At 48.4% G+C, this 25,373-nt stretch overlaps 1 protein-coding gene across 1 annotated transcript in view; it reads left to right on the forward strand.

Annotated features, from left to right (window-relative positions):
• Positions 1 to 17,539, forward strand: part of LOC131410384 (ral guanine nucleotide dissociation stimulator-like) — a 30,002-nt gene extending 12,463 nt beyond the window's left edge. Inside the window, exons 2-4 of the mRNA XM_058548568.1 lie at positions 8,655 to 8,721; positions 15,741 to 16,057; positions 17,414 to 17,539. Coding sequence (XP_058404551.1) covers positions 8,691 to 8,721; positions 15,741 to 16,057; positions 17,414 to 17,539 — 474 coding nt within the window. The 5' untranslated portion in view covers positions 8,655 to 8,690. The remainder of the gene's footprint in view (positions 1 to 8,654; positions 8,722 to 15,740; positions 16,058 to 17,413) is intronic.
• Positions 17,540 to 25,373: the final 7,834 nt, after the last annotated feature.

Consider the following 25,373-nt stretch of genomic DNA (forward strand, 5'->3'; position numbering starts at 1 on the left):
GTCCCCGAGGTTAATCCATGTGTGGCATATTGCAGAATTTGCTTCCTTTTTAAGGCTGAATAATGTTCCTTTGTGTGGATATACTACATTTTGTGTATCCATTCATGCGTCAGTGGACACTTGGGTTGCTTCCACGTTTTCGCTATTGTGAACAATACTGCTATGAACATGGGTGTACAAATATCTCTTCAAGGCTGTGCTTTCAGATCTTTTGGATGTATCTCCAGAAGTGGAATTGCTGGATCACGTGATAATTCTATGTTCAATTTTTTGAGGAACATCCATACTGTTTTCCATAGCGGCTGCACCATTTTACGTTCCTGTCAACAGTGTACCAGGGTTCTAATTTTGCCGCACCCTGGCCAACACTTGTTGTTTTCTGTCTTTTCCATAGCACTCATTTTAGTGGGTGTGAGGTGGTGTCTCATTGTGGTTTTGATTTTCATTTCCCTAATAATTAGTGGTGTTGAGCATCTTTTCATGTGCTTATATGACATTTGTAAGTCTTCTTTGGAGAAATGTCTCTTCAAGTCCTTTGCCCATATTTGACTTGGCTTGTTTTTTAGTTGTTTAGTTTTAGGACTTCTCTGTATATTCTGGATATCAGTCTCTTGTCAGAAACATGATTTGCAAATATTTTCTCCCTCTCTTGGGTTGCCTTTTTACTCTGTGGACAGTGCCTCTTGATGTACCAACTTATAAAATTTTCATGGAGTCCAATTTGTCCATTGTTTTTCTTTCGTTACCTGTACCTTTGGTGTCATATCCAAGAAATCATTGCCAAGTCCGCTGTCGTGAAGATTTTGTCCTATGTTTTCTTCTAAGAGTTTTCGTGTTTGAGGTCTTACATTTATGTCCTTGATCCATTTTCAGTTAATTTTTGTATATGGTGTTGGATGGGGTCCAGCTTCAATCTTTTGCATGCGGATATCCAGTTTTCCCAGCACCATTTGTTGAAAAGAAACCTTTCTCCGTTGCGTGGTCTTGGCACCCTTGTGAAAAATCACTTGACCGTATATGTGAGGCTTTGTTTCTCGGCTCCCTATTCTATGCCATTGGTCTCTATGTCTGTCTTTATGCGAATACCATACTGTTGATTACTGTAGCTTTGTGGTAAGTTTTGAAATCAGGAAGTGTGAGTCCTCCAGTTTTGTTCTTTTTCAGGATTGTTTTGGCTATTATGAGTCCCTTGAGAGTCCATGTGAATTTTAGGATGGGTTTTTCTATTTCTGCAAAAAAAATCATTAGGATTTGGATAGGGATTACATTGAATCTATAGATTGCTTTGGGTAATATTGACACTTTACCAATAGTAAGCCTTCCAATCCATGAACATGGGATATGTGTCCATTTATGTATGTCTTCTTTAATTTCTTTCTGAAATGTTTTGTAGTTTCTATGGTGCAAGCCTTTCACCTCCTTGGTTAAGTTAATTCCTAAGCATGTTATTCTTTCTGATACTATTATAAATGAATTGTTTTTGTAATTTCCTTTTCAGAGAGCTCATGGTTCGTGTATAGAAATGCAACTGATTTTTGTGTTGACTTTGTATGCTGCTACTTTCCTGAATTCGTGTTAGGTCAAACGGCTTTTTTTTTTTTTTTTTTGTGAGGAGATCAGCCCTGAGCTAACATCCGCCAATCCTCCTCTGTTTTTTGCTGAGGAAGACGGCCCTGGGCTAACATCGGTGCCCATCTTCCTCCACTTTATATGGGACGCCGCCACAGCATGGCCTACCAAGCAGTGCGTCGGTGCGCGCCCGGGATCCGAAGCAGCGAACCCCGGGCCGCCGCAGCGGAGCGCGCGCACTTAACCGCTTACGCCACCGGGCCGGCCGCAGGTCAAACGGCTTTTTTGTGGAGTCTTTCGTGTTTTCTACATATGAGATGATATCGTCTTCCAACAGAGACCATTTTACTTCTTTCTTTCCAATTTGGAAGGCTTTTATTTATTTATTTTTATTGCCTCATGGTTCTGGCTTGAACTTTCAGTACTGTGTTGAATAGAAATGGTGAAAGTGGGCATCCTTGCCTTGTTCCTGATCTTAGAGGAAAAGCTTTCAGCCTTCTGTCATTGAGTATTATGTTTGCTGTGTGTTTTTCATATATGGTTTTTGTTATGGTGAGGCACTTTCCTCCTATTCTAGTTTGTTGAGTGTTTTATCATGAAAGGGTGTTGAATTATGTCAAATGGTTTTTCTGCATCCATTGAGATGGTCATGTTTTTTCCCCTTCATTTTATTGATGTGGTATATTACACTGATCGATTTTTCTATGTTGAACTCCCGTTGTATACCAGGAATAAATTTCACTTGGTCGTAGTGTATAATTCTTTTAATACGCTGTTCAATTCAGTTTGCTAGTACTTTGTTGAGGATTTTTGCATCTATGTTCATCTGGTGTAATGGTCTGTAATTTTATTTTCTTTTAGTGTCCTTGTCTAGTGTTGGTATCAGGGTAATGCTGGCGTCGTAAAATGAGTTTGGAAGTGTTCCCTCTTTTTCAACATTTGACAGAGCGTAAGAAGGCTTGTTTTTAATACTTCTTTATAGGTTTGGTAGAATTCACCAGTGCAGTCATCTGGTCCTGGGTTGTACTTTGTTGAGAGATTTTTTTTTTAGATTTCTTGAAATATTAGTCACATATAACATATGTAAGTTTTCGTGTTCAAAATGATGATTTGTGAAAGGATTACCACAGTACAGTGAGTTAGCACCTCCATTCCCTCCCATAATTAACTTCTTTCTTCTAGTCATCACTTTTTTTTTTTTTTTGGTTTTTTTTTTCCCCTTTTCTCCCCAAAGCCCCAGAAGATAGTTGTACATCATAGTTGCACATCCCTCTAGTTGCTGTATGTGGGACGCAGCCTCAGCATGGTCGGACAAATGGTGTGTCGATGCGCACCCGTGATCCTAACCTGGGCCGCTGGTAGCGGAGCACACGCATTTAACTGCTAAGCCCTGGGGCTGGCCCAGCTGCTATTTTTTTTTTTTTTTTTTTTTTGTGAGGAGATCAGCCCTGAGCTAACATCCGCCAATCCTCCTCTTTTTTCGCTGAGGAAGACGGCCCTGGGCTAACATCGGTGCCCATCTTCCTCCACTTTATATGGGACGCCGCCACAGCATGGCTTACCAAGCAGTGCGTCGGTGCGCGCCCGGGATCCGAACCAGCGAACCCCGGGCCGCCGCGGCGGAGCGCGCGCACTTAACTGCTTGCGCCACCGGGTCGGCCCCTGCTATTTTTTTAAGTAAACTTTCTTTTCCTTTCTCCCTGTCTTCTCTTCTGGTACTTTAATAATGCTTATCTGTTTCTTTTCACGGTATCCCGTAATTCACACTGCCTTTCCCCGTTCCCATCCATTCCTTTTTTTACTTTTTGCTTCTTTGACTGGATGATTTCAAATGACACATCTTCTAGTTCACTAATTATTTCTTGTACATGGTTGAATCTGATTTTGAAGCTTGCTATTGAATTTTTCAGTTTAGTCATTGTGTTCTTCAACTCTAGAATTTCTGTTTGTTTTTCCTTAAAGATTTCTGTTTCTCTGTTGAACTTCTCACTTGCTCATGTGCTGTTTCCTTATTTCATTTAGTAGTCTATCTGTGTTTCCTTATAGTTTTATGAGTTTCTCAAAGAGGGTTGTTCTGAAGCCTTTGTCACATAGTTCCTATATCTCCATTTCTTGGTCGGTCATTGGAGTTTTATTCTTTTTCTTTGGTGGTGTCATGGGTCTTTGAGTATTCATGATCCTTGTGGCCTCCATTGGTGTCTGCAAATTTGAAGAAGTAGACACCTCTTCCACTCTTTACAGACTGGCTTTAGCAAACCAAAGCCTTCACAGTCAGCCCATCTAGGGGTCCTGGGTAGGCCATCTGGTGGTGTCCAGGGGCAGGCTTGCTGCTGGAGTCCTTGGGCAGCCTGGTACTGGGGTGAGTGGAGAGCTTGGGTCCACGGTATTGTGTCTGGCCCTGGGCACAGCTGGGACCCTGAGTTCATGAGTAGCTCCACTGGAGCCTGGTTTGGCAGGTCCTGATTGAGAGCCTGCAGCCACAGGAGTCATCCAGGGCCATGGGAGTTGGCCAGTGCTGGGATGATCTGAGAGCCTTGGTTCACGGGAGCCTGCCAGGAGCCTGGCGCCATGAGAGACAGCTTGTGCTGGGGTAGGCCAGAAGTCTGGATTCCTGGGAGCCTGCTGGGGGCCTGGTGCCACAGGAGCTGCCTGAGGCTGCAGGAGCCAGCAGGTGCTGGGTCAAGATGGAAGCCTGGGTGCATGGGAGCCTGCTGGTGCCTGGTGCCGTGGGAGCTGCCTAGGGCTGCCTGAGTCAGCAAGCACCTGGGTGAGCAGGGGGCCTGGTTTTTGGGAGCCTGCCAGGAGCCTGGTTCCATGAGAGCTGTCTACAGCTGCTGGAACTGGCAGGTGGTGTGGTGAGCCATGGGCCTGACTTCCCAGTAGCCCTGAGGGAGCCTGATGCCATGGAATCTACCTGGGGTTGCTGGAGCCGGTAAGTGCTGCAGTGATCTGGGGTCCTGGGTTTGTGGGAGCCCACTGCGTGCCCTGTTGCGGAAGCTGCCTGTGGCTGTGGGTGCTGCCTGTGGCTGCCTGGAGTAGGCAGGAACTTGGGTGAGCAAGGGTCTGGATTCACCAGAGCCCACCAGGAGCCTGGTGCCAAGGACACCACTTGTGGTCACAGGAGCCACCTTGGGCTGTTTAAGATGGCAGCCCCTAGGCTGAGATGGGGCCCTGGGTTCCCAGGAGCATGGTGGGAGCCTGGTGTCAAGGATGCTGCTTGAGGCCACCAGAGCTGGCATGCTCCAGGGTGAGCCAGGGGCCTGGATTTGCAGAAGCCTGCAGGGAGCCAGCTAGGTCCACGGGAGTCAGCCTGGGGCTGGGGCAGGCTGGCTCAGGGGTCTGGTGAAGTCGGGCATTCACTTTACTCTCCTTTCGTTGGGAGGTGTTTGATTACTCATTCAGTCTGCTTGTTTGTTACTGGTCTGTTCAAGATTTCTGTTTCTCCATGATTTAGCCTTCATAGGTTGTTTCTAGGAATTTATCTATTTTGTCTAGGTTACCCAATTTGTGAGTGTACAGTAGTTCAGAATAGTCTCTTCTGATCTTTTTCTTTCTGAAGCATCAGTTGTAATGCCTCCTCTTTCATTTCTGATTTACTTTATTTGAGTCATCTCTCTTCTTTTTCCTCGATATTCTATCTAAGGGTTTGTCAATTTTATTTTTTTCCAAAAACTCAAGTCTTACTTTTATTGATCTTTCATACTCTCTTTCATTTTTTCCCTCTCTCTTTTTGGTGACTTCCATCCTTCTGCTAACTTTGGGTTTCATTTTTTCTTTTTCTAATGCTGTGCGTTGTAAGTCAGGTTGTTTCTTTGACATCTTTCTTCTCTTATAATGTACAAGATTATCACTACAAACTTTGCTCTTAGTACTACTTTTGCTGCATCCTGTAAGTTTTGGTGTTTTTATTTTTGTTTTTGTATTTCTGGAGCTATTTTCTAATGTCCGTTTTGATTTCTTCTTTGATCTAGTGGCTGTTTAAGAGTTTGTTGTTGAATTTCCATGTATTATGAATATTCCAGTTTTCCTTCTGTTATTGACTTCTAGTTTCATGCCATTGTATTTGGAAAAGATACTTGGTATGGTTTCAGTCTTCTTAATTTTGTTAAGACTTGTTTTGTGACCTAACACTTGATCTGTTCTGGAAAATAGTCCATGTGCCCTTGAGAAGAGAGTGCATTTTGTTGCTGTTCAGTAAAATGTTCTGTGTATGTCTGATAGGTCCATTAATGTTTTCATGTCTGCTGTTTCCTGATTTTCTGTCTGGATATTCTATCCAGTGTTAAAAGTGGGGTACTGATGTCTCCTCTATTTGCAAGTTATGTAACTGAGAAGGCTCTAATATTGAGACTATATAAAGATCTCCTGGAAGTCAATTATAAGAAACAAAGAAACCAATGAAAATGGGTAACCAACTGGAATAGACATGTCTCCAGGAGATACACAGATGGCCAATAAGCACTAGGTAGATGCTCAGTATCATAAATTATTAGGAAAATGCAAATCCAAAGGATAGTGTGATACTATTTCACACTCAAAATGAAGGCTATACTCAACATAATGGAAAATAACAAGTGTTGATAAAGATGTGGAGAACGGGAAACCCACATAACATTACTGGTGGGAAAGTAAAATGATGCAGCCACTGCAGAAAACAGCTTGGCATTTTTTAAAATCTTAAACCTAGAATTACCATTAACCTGGAGAGTCACATGGTAGGTATGTCCGAAAGAGCATTGGAAACATATGTTCAAAGAAACACTTGTCCATGGACATTCAAAGCAACATTATTCACAATGGTCCAAAGGTGAAACAAACCCAAATTTCTATCCAGTTACGACTGCATAAACCAAATGTGGCCTATGCATAATATAGGCTATTATAGAGCCATAGAAAGGAATAAGATACTGCTACATGCTCAGCCATGGATGAACCTTGAAACGTGTGCTCACTGAAGCCGTCCACAAAGGCCACAGATAGCATGATGCCATTTGAATGCACTGTCCAGAATAGGCAAATCCATAGGGGGAGAAAACAGATGTGTTGTTTCCATGGGCTTGGGTTAGGAGAAAATAGTGCGAATGAGTATGGGTTTGTTTGGGGGTGTTGAAAATGTTCTGGAATTAGATAGTGGTGATAGCCACACGACATAATCATTGTACTAAAAGCCACTGAACTGTATACTTTAAAATGCTCTCAACGGTGTATTCTATGTTAAGCAGATTTTCCTGGATAAAAATTTTACAGTTTTTAAATTAATCAGGGTATTGATTAATTTTAATTTAGTTAATTTTAAGTTGGTTGGGATATTTAATAAGGGCAATTAATGGAGTTATTAGGGGTAGGGCATCTTGTAGCCAAGAGAGTAAACATCTGATGAGGGCTATAGAAACAAGTCCTGTGATTGTACAAGCAACAGTCTAAAATCCAGTCCGTTTCCATTGTCCCCAACTTGGAGAGACCAGCCATGAAAGTAGGTTAGTGATCTCAGGGGCCTTGGGTATCTGTTCAAGATTTGGGTAATATTATGCAATATTTTAACCTCTTGGGTCATCTGGTGGTGGTAGGTTTGGACTTGTGTGTTGATGTACATTCAGCAAGTGGTTCCAGGAAAGGCACAAACCCCTCCTTCCTTAGCTGGTATAGACACTCTAGGGCCAGGCCGTTTTCTAAAGCCATTTAGGCAAGAGACTCATGAGAGTGTTGTAAAAGGGCTAGGATAGGGTCTTACGGAGTTGTTGTCCATGTTGGGTTAAGGTTGTCGATACTTCTTGGTTGCCTCAGTTTCCTGATTTTGTGTGGGTAGGGCCACCGCACCTGTGCCCAGTCCAGTCAGTCAGTCCTAGTAGAACTGAACACCCAGTGCTATAGGACTGACAGTGTCTATATGGGTTGGTGGTAGCCAGTCAGGGCAGGAAACTCAGGGGAAGTTTCCTGCGACCTGAGGGAAGCAGTCTGAGAGACAGACAATGATGTATTGCAGAATATATCCTGGAGCAAGCTGCTCAGAGGGCTGGGGAAGAGAGAAGCTCACTGGGTGAGAGCCTTGTGATATCAGCCCACAGTAAAACCCAAATGTGGATGCTCCTGGTGTAAAGTATTCATTAGCGGTCTTGGAGGTAAAACCAGTAATTTGCATCCATTGACTGGTTACCTGTGCTATATGATTTCAGGGGGTATGGTTAAAGTGTTTGTGGGCCGAGGGATGTTTGTGCCTGGGCACAAAATCACCAGGGTGGCCTCGAAGGCTACCCCAAAATGACCCCTCAAGGAGCGGTTGGGGCAGAAAGTGGGGGGAGCATTTTGAAGGAAGCCTGGGGCAAAGATGATGTTGTTCGATGGAGTTGGCTACAACTGAGTCTCTCCGCAGGGTAAGCACTTCAGCTGGGGTACAATAGGTTATTGGAGGCCAAGTGACAGACCCTGCGACTCCTGATTCCCAGTGCACGGGCAGCCCTCTCAGCCCATTGGACATAAATGGTGGTGGTGTTTGTGAAGCATCTGGCTGGCAGTGTGGAAGGTATAGGGGACGTGTGGTGGGAGACGTCATGATACTGTCGGGAGGAGCTGTGTGTGAGATTACGGTGTTGGGGGGGAAGGACTGGAGGCAGGTGCAGTGGGTGTGTGACCAACAATGGTCAGTGAAGGGACAGCCGGGGGGTAACTGGGGAAAGCAGGGACCAGCAGAAGTCATGTGTTTAAAACAAGACACCAGGCCCAAATGGAGCCGCTTAGGCTAAGCCCCATGTCAACAAGCTGAGACTTAATTAGACTTTTGGCCCTCCCAGGAATGGAATCTTAAACCAGTCAGTGGGGAATCGCCTGATGAGCAGCAGGTAGGTCATCTTCCTGATGGAGCCCTGCCATCCCCTAAAGGAATGTAACCTTGCAGTAACCAACCCGCTGTTGTGTCTAGTGTAACTTCCTTGTTCCTGCTCCCTTCTGCCTATAAAAGTCCTTCATGTTGTCCAGCTCCTTGGCGCTCCTTTCTCTCTGCTAGACTGGATGTTGCCTGATTCATGAATTGTTGAATAAAGCCAATAAGATGTTTAAAATTTACTCAGTTAAATTTTGTTTTGTAACAGTTTGGTGGCAGCAGTGGGATTCAAAGGACTCATCTGATGGCTTCGGAGATGAGAAACACAGGCATTGGTACCTGCAAAACCTTTGAGGTCTCCATCTTTTTCGCTGTTTCTGAGGGCCGTGGGTAAGTTCCTCTCGGATCTGAGATCCACTGTCTTTGTGTTGAGCTCCCGATCTAACTGGCATTTCAGTCCAGGGTCAATGGGTCAGTCTAGACTGACAAGATGCTCTAAGAGAGCATCAGTCTTAGCCCTTGGTTAGTCCACAGTCCCCATTTGTTGGGGTCTGCTGGTTGAGTCTGCAGGCCCCTTGTGTTAGGGTCTGCTAGTTCAGTCCGTGGTTCTTGCTAATGGAGAGGAGTGGAAGAAATGTGTGCTCCATGCACACCCAGTCCTTGAAAACTTCCCACGTGCATTTTACATGCATTTTGCCTTCTGTTGACTGTCGATGGGTTCTAAGGAAATGGTGAAGGCACAGTGAGGAGGAATTGTGGGTTTCTGCATGACTACCTCGAGCACTCGTCAACCTGAACAACCGCCCGGCACTACCAGAACTGAAAGACATCCCATCACCATGGATTGGAAGACTCCTTATTGTGATGGTGTCAATATTATCCAAAGAGATCAACAAATGCAGTGCAGTCCTTATCAAAATCTCAAGGACATTTTGTGCTGAAATAGAAAAAAAACCCATCCAAAAATTCTTATGGAATCTCAAGTAAGTCCAGATACCCAAAACAATCTTGAAAGGAGGTACTAAGTTGGAGGACTCATTCTTTCCTGATTGAAAACTTACTACAAATCTACAATATCGGAACAACATTGTCATGGCATAAAGACAGACATGTTGACCAATGGAAACAGAATTGAGAGCCCAGAAATTAACCCTCACCCATATGACCAAATGATGTTTGACAAGGGCGCGAAGATTATTCAATGAGGAAAAGACAGTCTTTTCAACAACTTGTGCTGGAAATTGTGGATATCTACATGCAAAAGAATCAACTTGGACCCTTATCTAACACCATATACAAAGCTTAATTCCCAGTGGATCAAAGACCTAAATGTAAGACTATAATAGCCTTAGAAGAAAACATAAGACAAAACTTGACAAAATAGGATTTGGCAATGATTTCATGGATATGACACCAAGGAGCAGGCAATAAAATAAGAAGATACACAAGCTGGACTTCATGGATATTAAAAAGTTTTGTGCCTCAAAAAACATTATCAACAGAGTAAAAGCACAACCCACAGGATGGGAGACCATATTTGCAAACCATGTATCTGACAAGGGCTTACTATCCAGAATAAATAGGGAACTCCTAAACTCAACAATAAAAAACAAACAACCCAAATCAGAAATGAACAAAGTACTTGAATAGACATTTCCTCAAAGAAGATCTGCAAGTGACCGATAAGCTTATGAAAAGATGCCCAACATCAGTAATCATAAGGGAAATGCAAAGCAGAAACACAGTGAGAGACCACCTCACATTCATTAGGATGACATCTATCAAAAAAAGAAGAAAAAGAGTAGAATCAGTGTTGGCCAAGATGTGGAGAAGTTGGAACCCTTGTGCACTGTGGCAGGAATATAAAATATATAGTTGTTGTAAAAATCAGTATAACAATTCCTAAAAAAAATTAAAAATATAATTATATAGGATCCAGCAATTCCACTTGTGGGCATATACCCCCGCCCAAAACAGTTGAAAGCATGTTTTCAAAGACATATTTCAGCACCCATGTTCATAGCATCATTATTCACAACAGCTAAAACATGGAAGCCACCCAAGTATTGTAACCGAGGAAGGGCTCGCTGCCCAATGCACCCCTTAAGCCAAACATGGGATACCCACTCTTGTAGAAGGGAAAAAGCTGTATTACGTGGTTGGCCAGCAAGGAGACAGCAGACAAAGGTTAAATCTTTCTCCCCGATGGGCTGTTGAAAAGGGCTTTTTAAGGGCAAAGCAGCAGGTGCAGGAAGGTTGGGGGCAGTCCTAGGCATTTTCTGCAAGCGCAGAAGATTTTCATGTTCTGTCATACATCCTCCGTTCGAAAGGCGGTGTCCTTAACATCATCGACAGGGGAGTTCTTGGTCCCCCAGGTCATTCTCCAGTCACTTGTGCACTCGTGGTTTGAGTCTTGCCAGCCATCTTGTGGTCTCGTTGGCTCAAACCAGTTGAAACTTGCTCAAGGAGCAAAAACGGAGTTTCTGAAAAAAACAACTCACGGCCCAAGATTAGATCCTTAGTAAACATCATATGAGACGTGCCTTAAGAAAGGAGTCTCCAGGGGACAGTTGATAAAAATCGGGCTGGGGCCCCATTTTATTTTGGGCTTGCTTTTGGGCCCGGTTATGGTTTCTGTCCAGGGATGTATGGATATGCAAAATGTGGTATATACATACAATGGCATATTATTCATCCTTAAAAAAGGAAGTAAATTCTAAGATATGGCACACCATGGATGAACCTTCATGATATTACTCTAAATGAAATAAGCCAGTCACAAAAATACAACCTTGTGTGATTTCCCTTCTATGAGGTTCCTGAAGTCGCTAGATTCAGAGAGACAGAAAGTAGAATGGTGTTTGCCAGGGGCTGGGAGGAGGAGGAATGGGGGGTTATTCATGAATGGGTATAGAGTTTCAGTTTTGCAAGAGGAGAAGAGTTCTGAAGATGGATCGTGGTGATGATTGCACAGCAATATTAATGTCTTCAATACACTTAAAGCGTACTTAATGTATCTATGGGGCCTGATGACTTGTCCTGGCCGAGCACATGTTTGTGCTGTTGCACATCTTACCCTTCACTGTACAGTTGGTAAACTGGCCCAGGAAGAGGCAGGTACTGGCCCAGACCACGGGAGGTAGTCCGGGTCCCGAAGACTAGAGAGAGCTCCAGCTTCCTTGGCCAAGGCTCCACCCCTTCCCTCAGGTTTCCTTTGGCAATGAGAGGCATTAAGATCCTAGGGGATTGCTGCCCACCCTTCTCCATATGGGGTCATTTTCCCCTCATCATCGCATGTGCACAGGCACCCCCACTCTCACTGACTTCTCATGTGGGGACCACGGAGGTGCAGTCAAGAAAGAGCTGACACCGGGGAAGTGACAGGAGGCAAGAGGGAGAGAGGTTGCAGGCAGCTCTCCCACGGGGCAGTAACATCCGTTCTCCTAGATACGTGTCCAGGGGCGCAGAGATGGGCAGAGGAATGTGTAAGGTTCCTAGGTTTCTACCTGTTCCAGACCCATCCCTGGCCCAGCCTGGGGAGCACAGGACTGGGGTCCTGCAGTCCACCTCTGCGGGCACCCAGAACTGTGATGAGCCCATCCTCCCCTAGTGTAGGCATTGGGAACAGGAGAGAAGACCTCAATGAGGGTCCTTCTATATAAAGTGGAGTGCATCCCGCAGGTGACTCCAAGCGTTCCATGTGCTTGCAACATGTCTGTTGGAGTGGGTTCTCCGTCGATGACCTACTGTCATCAATGCTGAGAAAATGCTTTCCACCCCCTGGAGATCCTTTAGAACTGAGGAGGCTTGGGGGCTTGGGTGGATGAGAACTGGGGATAAGGAAGAAGATGCTAGAGCACTGGACACCAAGTCCAGAGTCCAGGGAGAAGACCAGTCCTTGTTGGACCGTCGGGGCCCTCATCTGGAGGGAGGGGAGATTCATTGTCCTGGTTGAGGTTGGATGCCTCAGGAGTGAAGAGGACACCTGGTGCAGGACAGCAAGATGGGGGGAAAGGTAGGCTCCCGAGATTGCTCCCACTCCCTCGAAGCCGACAGGTCCTGCTCCTTTACCCCTGGGACCCTGGAGAGCCTCTGCCTTGAGGACACCTGAAGAAAAGTTCCTTTCTGTTTGGTGGAGTTTTGGCAAGGGCTGCAGCGCTAGTGCTGGCCACCAGGAGGCAGGCAACCTCTTGTGTCAGTGGTTGCCAGTGAGTTTTTGTTTTTATGTTTTTTCAGTTCTACTGAGACATACTTGATATACAGCACTGTGCGAGTTAACACTGCTGTGTCGTATATTTGAAAGTTGCTAAGAGAGTAGATCCTAAAACTTCTCATCACCAGGAAAAAAGCTTTTATTTCTGTTTCGTGATGGATGTTAACTAACCTTATTTTGGTAACCGTTACATAATATATATATATCAAGTCATTCTGCTGTAAACCTGGAATTTACACAGTGTCCACTGAACTTTTCTTGAGCACCTGGAGCAGCGAAGAGTCAAGCAGAGGTCTTTCTGGCTGTCCCCCTGCCTCAGAAACAACTTGTACCTCCTCTTACTAGTGTTCATCTCCACAATCAAAATTGGTCATAAGCAGGGGGAGGGGTGCAAGAGCTTCCCATGTACTGATTCAGCAACTGTGCACTGAGCACTCACCCTGTGCTGGGTGCCCTGGTGGGCCGAAGCGCAGGATGAAAATGACCAAGTGGTCCCTGCCCGCCAGGAGCTCACAATCTAGAGGAGAAAGGGACAAAAGCAAAGACATGAGAAAGAAAAGAGCAAGTGCTGTAGAGAAACACAGCAGGGGGTTGTGAGGGAGGGCTGGGGGTCACTGGTAGGAGGGTCTGAAAGGCCTCACTGGGGTGACATTTGCTGGGACCAGAATAACAGGGGGGAGCCAGCCCTGCATGAGCCTGGTAGCAGTGTGTCAGGGAGAAGGTGCGACTGATGCAGAGTCTTGCAGGCAAGAGTGAGTTTGGCCGGAAGAGGTTAGAAAGGTGGCCAGTGTGGCTGGAGGGAGCCTGGGAGGAGAGAACAGGAGCTGGGGTGGAAGGTAGGGCCAGGGCCTGGTGGGCTGTGTCAGTTACCTTTCCCTCTCTGACTTCATTGCCGCAACCTTGCATTTCAAAACTACAAATGTTGACTACCTCACAATTTGTGTGGATCAGCAATCAGGCAGGTTTTAGCTGGGTGCCTCTGCCTCAATGAGTTTAACAGGTTGGGGCTTTGGCCTCAACTGAGGCTCGACGGGGGGAGGACTGGCCCCCAAGTTCACTCTCAGCCTTCAGGGTTCAGTTTGAACTGAGAGCCTGAGTTCCCTTCTGTCTGTTGGCCTGGGCACTCCCTTGCTTCTCTCCTCGATGGGCCTCCACATTGGGCAGTCCCAAAACACCGGTATTTGATTCCTCAGTTCCAGGGATTCGACAGAGAGAGAGAGACACGGAGTAAGTGGAAGTGAGAGACTTTTTTAGTTAAAATCTAGACAAGACATCCCGTCACTTTGGCTGTTATTATGTTCAGAAGCCAGTGACTAACCACTTAGTGGTTCCACGGGGAGGTGTATAACATGGGTGGGGCTTACTGGGTACCACTGTGGAGGCTGTCCACCTCATAGGCCAAGATGAGGCTCTTGGATCTGATTCTACATAAAGCAGCAAACAATTGAATGGTTTTATGCCACAGTATGGCAATATCTGAATTTCCATTAGTTTCTACCCCCTCATGATGCTGACCTGAAAATGAGGCCAAGTTGGATGTGACTGTCCCAATATCACATTCCTGGAACCCAGGCCTGTTTTGAGTGGTGTTCTGTGCTGCGTGTCACCCCTCATTATTATTCTTCCATCTCTAAGTTTGGGCCTTAGGTACAAGTGACACTAGCCCACAGGGGTAATAGATATTATCTCATATACACTGGGTGACGTCCCTAGGAAGTAGATTCCAGCCTGATCCCCATGGTACAGGTTTGGAGACTGGGGAGGACCTGAGAGGCACAGTGACTTTCCCAGGATGCAGAACTGGTAAGAAAAAGGAGGTCTGCCTTCATCTCTGTCTCCTCAAAGCTAGGACCCGAGTGAGGTTTCCAGGGAGCTGTGGCTAGGGCTGTGTGGGCTCCTTGTGTACAGTTCAGGAGATGACATGGGGGAGGAGGGTGAGCAGCCTGGGGGCAGGGGGCAGCTCTGGGCAAGTCTGATTGAGGGAAGGGGCCCAGGTAATGGAATCTTGAAAAATGACCTCACTTCTTTGGTCATAGACCTCAACAGATCTTAGAACTCTGGTAACCAGGCACCCACAGACCCCCATCCAGCTCACTTGACTGGCGACGGTCAACAGACAAAGATGTTTAGTTGTTGTGTCCCGATTTTTGGAAGATCTGGCTCAAAAAAGCCCAGAAAGAGAATCTTTTTCGTCGTTGCCGACGTTGGCTCAGCCCTCATCCCCGATGCCTCTGGGCATCTGGCAGGAGGCAGCGAAAGATAACAACAGGGCAGCCCAGGAAAGGCTAGTGCAGGCCAGGACACAACTGTGATCCCACCTGATCAGCCCCACACTCCTTGCCCCTCTTCGTGTGTGTGTGTGTGTGTGTGTGTGTGTGCATGTGTCTGTGTGGAGGGGGGAAGGCAGGGCATGAGGGGTGGGTCATTCCTAGGCAGGAGCTGGTAGTTCGGTGTCGGAAGCCTGGTGGGTCTGTCATGTTCATACAGGGTCATGGCTGGCAGCGTGACAAGGTGAGCTCCTCTTCTCATATGTTACCGAGCCCTAGAGGTTTCATCTCTTTCCCTCCCTGACCACAGTTCTTTGCAGGGATGCCCCCTGTGCCTGAACTGAGGAGCAGACTTTCTCTTGGGGGTCGGCCCCAGTGGCAGTGTGCAAGCAGCCCCTGATTCCTTCTGGCCCAGCTTCCGGGCAGTCTTTGCAGAACTCCACTCAGGAGGTCGTCGAGGAGCTGCCCAATGGTTTCGACTCCACCAACTCACTAGACAAGGGGCAGGTGCACGAGGCCACCCGCACCATCCAGTGCTGCTCTGAGATGAGAGCAGGAGCAGAGGGTCTCCACACTCAGGACCTTGAGATGCCGGGCTTGGACCAGAACTAGGGAGGGACCAGACTGGGGCTGTCCCTTTTTCAAGCTAAAGGGGATGTACATGCAGGTCACCTTGCCTGCTTAGGAGATGAGCTGCCGTGACCCTCTTTCCCTTGCCCGGTGTGAGCTTCTGGAGGCCACTGAGGCAGAGCCAGAGGGTAAGGCGGCCTGCAGGCTGGGTATTCCCGGAAGGGAAGTGGGATCTTTCCTGTGTTTGGAAGGACACGTGGAAAGTCAGCTATGTGGGTGAACCTTTCTCTTTATCCCGCTGCAGCGCCAGCTGCAGAGCTCCAGCCGGCGGCAGAAGCAGGGCAGTGGACAGTGGTGGAGGTAGAGCTGGCTCCAGCTCCGTCAATACCACCCCCTCTAGCGCTGGAGCCAGCGTCCCCTCCATCAGCAGTGTTGGAGCTGGAGCAAGGGCCCACGTCGGCTCCAGCAGGAGTGGGAGCTGCTGAGCTGGAGTCACCTGGACCATCATTTCTAGTGGGAAGTCCATCTCCACCTGTGGCCATTAAGGAGGATGAGAAGAAGCCTAACTTCACGGCCTTCCCTCCTAAGCTGGTGGCGGAGCTGTTGACCGTGATGGATGTGGTGAGCAGCTGGGCTCTCAGGGCGGAGGGGCAGGCCTTCCCTCTGCCATCAGTGCCCCAGACCTGATCCGGACTCCTATGACCTGGGCCCAAATCCTGGTGCTCCCCCTTACCAACCGTACGACCTGGGCAACTTTCTGAACCCCCAAGGCTTTGCTGTCCACCTGCAGACCGTAGAGGTGGACACTAACAGGACCTGCTGCACAGAGTGGCTGTGCCGGCTCCATGAGGTAGAAGAGACGGAAAGCTGCGCGGGGCCTGGCCCATCAGTGGGGGAGGGGAACTCACTGTGTGCAGCCAGGTCACTGGTGACCCAACCGGCTGCTCAGGAGGCTCAACAGCCTCAGCATTTATTAGAGACCTGATGTGTACTTCACTACAAGGGAGACAGACAGAGCCTGTGGTTGTAGCTGCCGCAGGGGAATGTGCATCAGAATCGGAGTGGGACCAGAGGGGGCATCAGGGTGGTGGAAGATGCCCCCTTGGGATGAGCCTAGTTGAGCCACCGTCTGGAGCTTGGAGTTAGCCAGGACGGGCTGGGTGCAAATGCCCCCTCCCTTCCCTGCCAGTATTGGGTCCTGGGTCATCCTGTGCTGGGTGCCTGCAGTGGACAGAGAAGAAAACCCAGGGACTCTCACAAGGCTCAGACCACATCCTGAGCTTCCTGAGCTCCAGCTCTAAACCGTGACCCCTGTGCGGCACTTTGGGGGTGGTAGACACGGAGCTGGGGTGTGGCAGGGCTGGGTGACACTCCCCCTGTTCCCCAGGAGCTCTTCCGGAAGGTGGTACCCTCTCAGTGCCTGGGATCCACCTGGGGCAAGAGGAACAAGCCCGGCAATGAGCACCTGGCACCCACCGTCCGAGCCACCGTTGACCACTTCAGAAGGGTGGTCAGCCTCGTCGTCACCACCTGCCTCGGGGACCCGAGCATGACGGCCCAGGACAGGGCGAGGGTGGTGGAACACTGCATCCAAGTGGCCCAGGTGTGCTGCGGGAGGCCCAGTGGAGCCCCTCTCTGGAGCCTTGGGAACGGCCTCTCCACCTTTATCAGCTCCCAGGATTGCAGTGTGTGGTCTAAGCCCCTGCACAGTCCCTAGGCCTTTCCTTCCAGGGGCCCGCTGACCTTGACTCCAGGTCCCAGTGGGAGGATGCTCACTTCCTCCCTGGCTCCTTCCCTGGGTTGAGCTAAAATCCTCCTCCCTGTGAGTGTTACTCTCTGGGTCCTAAATGTGCCCTTCTGGGGCTCCCTGAGCATCTGTCTCATCCAGGAGGAGAGATTTAAATAGAAGGGGACTGAAGCTAGAGCAAGCGGGTCTCCAGCACCCCACCTCACAGCTCATTCTCTTTCCTTCCCCAGGAGTGCGAGATCCTGAAGAACTTCTCCTCACTCCGTGCTGTCATCTCTGCTCTGCAGAAAACCTCCATAAGCCACCTGAAGAACAAGTGGGTGGATGTTTCCCAGTGGGTAGGCCCCTCTCCATAGGAGGACCAGGGTGGATGGGGGATCTCTCGTATGTCTGCCATTGCCCCCTCAGTCACGTGGGAACTCCTGGGAGGCAGCAAATGCTGGGGACAGGGCCTGGGCCTCGGTGGGGGGGTCTCTAAGCCTCCCGGGGTCCTTAGTGCACCAGTTCTGCTTCAGGACTCAGTTTCCCTAAATGCCAGGGTTGAGCCACATTGGAGATTTTCAAGTGTTTATGGCAACAGAACTCTATGCCCAGTTGAAACTCAAAGTGGTCAAACAGAGGTGCTCTGTAGAGCTGGGGAATGGAGACCCCAGTGACCAACAGGAGAGCCCCCGCCCAGTCCCACGAGACTTTAGCGCTCAGAGGAGCCCAGTGAGAACACTCCTCCAGGCAGGTTGCATCTCTTGGGTTTGCAAAGAAAAGGGATTTGCACTCAGACCCCTCTCATTATCCCCCAATTTATCCTTCCTTCTTTCCACTCCCCTCAGGGATAGCTCAGAAAAACTTAAGGAGCTCTATAGCCATGACAAGTCCTTGAGAAGAGAATTGATGACCAAGGTAGAGTGGAGGCTGGAGGTCTGGAAAGAGAGGAGGGGCGAGGGGGAAAGGGGGACTGGGCAGGCTGTGGTTTTGATAGTTTCTCACTTGAGAAACTATCCCCAGGCTGGGGAAGCTCAGAGCTGCCTGATGGCACAGCTGCGTGAGGTTTTATCTAAGCTGGACTCAGCCTCTCCGTCCCATGCTGCCCATGGGGGAGAGAGATGTCGGGTCCCCCCAAGTCAGGCAGCACATAAGTGGCTGAGCAGTCCCCTCTGCCTGAGGCCTCAGCCTCCATGTCTGTCATCAGAGAGGATCCCTCAGCCTCACCCCCCTGTCCTCCTCCTCTGGAGCCCAGAGCCCAGCCTAGGTCCAAGTCCTGTTTTCTCTGCATGCCCGGCCCCCTCTGGGGACCTGGCAGTCGTGCACCATGAGAAGGGGTGGGCATAGAGGGCCAGTCAGGCTGGGGGGCTCTGATGGACTCTGGCTGTCTGCCTTCCAGGGGAATGAGATCAACCTTGAGAAAAGGACTGAGGTGAGCAGCTGTGGCCCTCCCTGCAGGGGAGGGGAAGGAGGTGGAAATCAGAGACCCTCTGGGCAGAACAGTCCCTGGCTCCACCCCCAGTATCTTAGATTGAGAGGAAGAGTTTGATAACAGAGAAGAGGGAGATCCATCCAATTGGCAGGTGAGTTGAGGGGAGGATGGCGTTAAGGAAAACTTCCTGGAGGAGGGGCTGATTATTCCCCTTCTGAGAACAGGTAGAGCCTGCATGTGACTGGAGGGAAGGATAGTTCCCAGGACTGGTCCCCTGCCCCACTCCTCACCCCCCACAAGGCCGCTGCAGCATCCCCCACCCAGGCCCTGTCTCCATCCTCTCCTTCCCTCTGGCCCCAGGAATACCGAGTCATGAGGGAGATCCTGTTGCTCCAGGTGGCTGCAAAGAATTAGAACCAGAGCCCGAGGAGCGATTTGGGGCCTGGTTCCAGGACATGGAGCTGCTCAAGGAGAATGATAGGTGAGGCCAGGCAGGAGTTGGCTGAGGGCAGAGGTGGACCCTCCTTGTTGGCCAGTCCAGAGAGCCTGTCTCCGTGGCCCCCTGGTCAGCCCCAGGCCTTACCGTGTTGCGACCTCTGGGACACCCAGACTCCAGCTGCTGGGCAGGCAGTGGGGGGGCACCTGAGGTGTGGCTCCTGGTAGGCTCACAGGTGCTTCTGTGTCCTGTAGCTACAGCCTGTCCTGCCAGCTAGGGCCCCAGGCCTAGTTGGCCAGCAGAATACTCAAGGCCAAGGAGAACCGGCCATCATCAAGGTCAGGGGTGAGTGAGTGTCTGGGCCGGGGTGACTGACTCCTAGGGGTTCAGTAAAGCTTCGGGCTAAGCGTGGCCTTTGGGAGTCGGACAGCTGGCACTGGAATCCCAGCTCCACTACTGAGCAGTCCTGTGACTGGGGTGACTCTCTCCAGCTTCCTGAGACTCTGTTTCCTCCTCTGTAAAATAGGTGATACTAAATGATCGCTCATGTGACAGGGACAAATGGGGTACTGGTGGCTGACAGCACTGAGCACAGGGACTGGAGCACCCAGTGCAGTGGGGACAGGGTGTGGCGCCATGGTTCTGAGGGAGGGCCCCCAAGATAACCCGACTCTTCTACTCAGCCCCCAGGCCCCAACACCGAGCCCCATACCAGTGGCCAATCACAGCCGCATCCTCAGCAGCGGGGACACAGCTGGGACGCTTGCGATGCACCGGGCCGGCTCCTCCCACCTGATGGGTAGGGGAGCATTGCAAGCTGATTCCTGGGGCCCCGTGAACCCCAAGAGAGCGGGGACGACCCCACCCCAGTTCCCTGACATGTCTACCCCAGCGCCTATTCACCCATTGGGGAGTGACAGTAGTTATGTGTTGTAAATAATAAATGCCATATTTGAATATTATATTAAAGTCCTGTTCCCTTTATAGCCTGGGAGTTGTGGTGTGGTTCTGTCGCTTTCTGTCGGCATGTAAGGGAGACATAGAATCTCACATTTCTCCTTGAATCAAGAACTCTTCTGGGTCATCAGCTTATTGTATGTAGGAGAAGGGAGAAGGGCCAGCCCCTTCCCTGGCCAGTGGGGTCACTCCTAAGTCAGAGGACAAGTTCATTTCAGTATCATTCAGCTGCTCCAGGAGCAGACACGGCCCGGTGCCCATTCTGTTGGGATTTAAAGGTTGAAGGTACTTTCACAGGCAGAGCAACAACCACTGAAATGTGGGTGTCTTTAAAACAGCACTACCCAGGACCATGTCGTGCTACAGGCAGGGGCTGCCTTTCTACATTCTGCTTATCTTGTTGAGGTTTCTTTTGATCACATTTTAGGAACTTGTAGTTTTCTAGTTCAACCTCTGGAATTGCATCAGCTGTAAGTGGGGAAAACGAGGTAAAAATATCAAAACGTGCACAGGGAGAGGACAAGGCCCGAGGAAGGTCACTTGTAAATGGTCTAAAGGCAGGCAGGACTTTCCTTCCTCAGGCCCCTCTAGGGGCTCCGTGTTCACCCCTGACCTAGATTTGAATCCTCCTGGGATCCTTGTCCAGGTCTCTGACTTCCTTTTCCTGCTTGTTTTCTATCCACAGGCGAAGATTTGTGATGCAGCTTTTAAGGCTACATCTGGGCCTCCTTCCGTCATGTCTATGCTGCCTACACACTAGGCTCTCCAGCATCCCTTCACGTACTTATGTAATGCTGTTTCAGGAGGAAATGTCCTGGAGGCCCCAGCCTCTGTCAGGTACATTGTGGCCACTCTTCCCTGAGGGAGTTGATCTGGTGGATCAGGGATGGGTTTTCATTTCCCAGGCTATGGGTCCCTCTATTTGGCCACAGAAAACCACCACCCTCTCCGTTGCATACCAAGGTGACTTCTGGGTTTGTGTGGTTCTGAAGTCCATGGTCTCTGACATTCGCCAGTTTACACATTCAGTCATGATTTTACTGACGTGTCCTAAAGGGCTAGATGGGCCTGAACCCATAGATTTTGTAGCCCCCTGGGATGGCTGTGTTATTTGCCACAGCCTTGTGCTGTGGTTATGTGTCATGGGGGCTGTGAACCTTTCCTGTTGGGAGCTTTGAAAGATGAGGCATGAGAGGGGAGGGTGTAGGCAGGTCCATTGAGGGAATGCCACCACACTGATGATCCATGGCCATGAATGGACACAGTCTTACCAATCAAAATACTGAAGTGCTTCCCATCTGGTGGTGAACAGACACTGCTCTGAGCTCACCCTGAGAACCCACCCCATGACCAGGAACTAAAGGGTTCCCACGTGGCTTTTTGAACATCACGTCTGGAAACACCCTGTAAGTCAAGGCCCAGATGAATTGCTTGGCAGTTCTGAGCTATCCTCCTCCATCAGAAGGCTGCAAGTGTCCTTCAGACACACAGCAGGCTGGACTCTGCCAGGGAGGCCTTTACAGTGCAAGCTGGTGTTGAGCATACATCCTGGTTCCCAGCAGCCCAGGCCCTTCCTGACATGGCACAGCCATCCAGGAAAGTGATTTGCTAAAGGAAAGATAGGGAAGACTATACTTTAGCTCCAAATAGAAAGAGAAGCGCCAGCTCCCATGTCTAATCAGGACGAGGAGGTAGTCAAGGGTGCCCGCAGGGTTTCTACTGTAGGACTATGAGGCTCCTGAGAACTGATCCTGCGTGTGGCAACATTTAATAACCCTTGTGCCCAATGATATAGCAGAAGGGCGACAATTTATTGCACCTTTGGGCATCCATTTGTCAAAAGTGCACTTACAGTCATCCATAAGAGAATCACGTTTGCACAACGGTACATATCACTCAATCTTTTACTGCTTTTTTATTTTTTTATTTATTTATTTTTTTATTGGTTTATAACATTGTAAAAATTTCAGGTGTACATCATTGTGCTTCTATTTCTGCATGGACTACATCATGTTCACCACCAAAATACTAATTACAACCCATCACCACACACATGTACCAAATTATCCCTTTCACCCTCCTCCCTCCCCCCTTCCCCTCTGGTAACCACCAATCCAATCTCTGTCCCTATGTGTTTGTTTATTGTTGTTATTATCTACTACTTAATGAAGGAAATCATACGGTATTTGATCTTCTCCCTCTGAGTTATTTCACTTTGCATTATACCCTCAATGTCCATCCATGTTGTCACAAATGCCTGGATTTCATCGTTTCTTATGGCTGAGTAGTATTCCATTGTGTATATATACCACATCTTCTTTATCCATTCGTCCCTTGATGGGCACTTAGGTTGCTTCCAAGTCTTGGCTATTGTGAATAACGCTGCAGTGAACACAGGGGTGCATGTACCTTTGCAAATTGGTGTTTTCAAGTTCTTTGGATAAATACCCAACAGTGGAATAGCTGGATCATATGGTAGTTCTATCCTTGATTTTTTGAGGAATCTCCATACTGTTTTCCATAGTGGCTGCACCAGTGCACTCCCACCAGCAGTGTATGAGAGTTCCCTTTTCTCCACATCCTCTCCAACACATATTGTTTCCTGTCTTGTTAATTATAGCCATTCTGACGGGCGTGAGGTGATATCTCATTGTAGTTTTAATTTGCATTTCCCTGATAGTTAGTGATTTTGAACATCTTTTCATGTGTCTGTTGGCCATCTGTATATCTTCTTTGGAGAAATGTCTGTTCAGGTCTTTTGCCCATTTTTTAATTGGGTTGGTAGTTTTTTTGTTGTTGAGATGCATGAGTTCTTTATATATTTTGGAGATTAAGCCCTTATCAGATGTATTACTGCTTTTTTAAACTTATGTAAATTTAACTAATGTACAAAATACACAAAATACTCAAACTTATTCATACCTGAATAAGGAAGAAATATAACAGTCACTCCATGTTTTTGCAGGTAGTCACCCTTTCATAGCTGGTATTTATAACTACCTTCTTCCATTACCCACTTCATATTCCCTTTGCCTCAGCAAGCACCTCAGCTGGTTGTGGTTCTTTGCAAACCCTTTTCAATTTCAGTAGTAGAACCTGACCTTCATTCCTGAAGGGTCACAGCCATTCGTAGTCCTGCCTGGACTGGTTTCTTGTAGTTTTCCATTGACGTTAATCACAGGGCACGTGATACTAAGAAAACCCTAAGGAATCTCCTGTATTCCTTACCTCCATTGTGGAGCAGCAGTCCAGTTTCCTCTTGGTAATCAGGATCAATCACCGCGGCCTGCATGGAAACTCTCTTCCTTTTGCCTGTAGAGTCAGAGGCAAGAGGAGCCGTAAGGGGCTGGATGGCAGTCTTAATTTCCAGTCCAAAGAAATCAATGTGTTTTCTCCCTTTGGAATGAAGATCCCTAAACCAGTAGAGCATAAGGTCACATGAACATGAAAAAAAATTATGCTAGTGGATCATGAGGGGTAACAGTGGTAGTAGTGAATGGTGCCCCTCGCATTTCCACCCTTGATTGCTGGACTTGTGAATCCCAGCTATGGGAAAATCAGTGCTATATAATGGACGCTGATTTAGAGCATAAGCAGCTTCCTGGGGAACACCGCCCCAAACCTGCAAGGTATTGCCACCTAGGTAGTAGTACTGTAACTGCGTCTTCACACACCTATTCTTCTCTCAAGTCAGCGGCTTCAGATGGTGGGGAACAGGAAAAGACCAGTGAATTCCATGAGCATGGGTCCATTGCTGCACTTCATTTATGGGCAGTGAGTTCCTTAATCAGAAGCCATGCTGAGTGGAATACCATTATGGTGAATAAGGCATTCTGTGAGTCTACAGATGGTAGCTAACAGGAACATTGTGTGAAGGGAAGGCAAATCTGTATCCAGCGTAGGTGTCTAACCCACTAAGAGCAAAACACTGCCCCTTCCATGGTAGAAGAGGTGCATTGTAATCACCTGCCACCTGGTTGCTTCCTGATCACCCTGGGGAATAGTGCCCTATCAGGGACCCTGTTTTGGTCTAGGCTCCTGGCAGATTTGGCACTCAGCAGTGGCTGTGGACAGATCAACCTCGATGAGTGGAAGTCCACGATGCTAAACCCATGCATAACCCCCATTCCTGCCTCTCAGCCACTTTGTTCATGGCCCCCTTGGGCCTCGACAGGAGTGGCTGGGAAGAGAAGCTGGGTAGTGCCCACACAACAGGTCATCTTGTCCACTTGACTATTAGAATCCTCCTCTGCTGAGGTTACCCTTTGGTGCGCATTCTTATAGGAAACAAAGAAATTCACCTTTTTTGCCCATTCAGAGAAGTATAGGCACATGCCTCTTCTCCACACCTCCTTGCCACCAATGTTCCTCTCACATTCCTTCCAAGCTCTTGACCAGCCAGCCAAATCGTGCCTCTGTGAACTGAACTTGACTCGTTATCTCTGGCCATTTCTCCCTCCAAGCAAAATAAACAACCAGGTGCATTGCTTAAGTCTGGGCCCCCTGGGAGTATTGTAGCTTGTCACTTTCTTTCAGGGATGTCCCACACAGACACTGTAATGCTTCAGCTGGTGTGGTTTTGCGTGGCGCCTGCCTATCACATAGAACTATATATAAAGCAGACCTGAGTCTTCTTTTCCTCAGTCAACTTATTGTAGGTATCCTCCATGAGGCCATAGATGTGGTCTGGGAGAGTGAAGGGAATGTGTCAGGGCTGGGGGTCACAGACATTGGGTATACACACTCATGTGACTTGATTGTGCCTGAGGCCCTGCTCCAGACTGACCTCGTAGACACCACTTCATGGGACGGTGGGGTGCTGCCTCACCTAGTTCATGACGGGCATCCCAGGTCACGGGCTAAGTTGGTGGCCCATAGTTATGCATTCAGTTCTCCTAGGGGTCAGCAGCAAGCCAAAAGCTGAGCAGTTGTCTTCAGTGGATAGTAGGGCTTTGCTCCAAAATCCTAAGGGTCTGTGCTGTGATTCATCTTAGGAGGCTGTTAAAGCCACAAAACAACATCTCCAAATGCCACCAACACTTCAATCACCATTGGATCTGCTTGATCACATGGCCCTAATGCCAGAGTAGCTTACATAGCAGCCTGCACCTGCCCCAGGGCCTTCTTTGCTCTGGGCCCCGTTCAAAACTAGCAGCTTTTTGGATCTTGCGGTAAAAGAGCCGGAGTTACCCACCAAAATAAGGAATATGTTGCCTCCAGAATACACAAAGGCGCGCTAGGCAGTATGCCTCTTTTTCATTTGTAGGAAGGGCCAGATGCCGCAACTTATCTTTAACCATAAAAGTGACACCTCAAAAGGCCTGACACCACTAGACTCGCAGACGTGTCACAGAGGTGAGAGGCCCCTGATTCATTTCATTTATTT

The sequence above is a fragment of the Diceros bicornis genome, chromosome 9 (assembly GCF_020826845.1).
Source record: "Diceros bicornis minor isolate mBicDic1 chromosome 9, mDicBic1.mat.cur, whole genome shotgun sequence".
Classification (NCBI taxonomy): domain Eukaryota; kingdom Metazoa; phylum Chordata; class Mammalia; order Perissodactyla; family Rhinocerotidae; genus Diceros; species Diceros bicornis.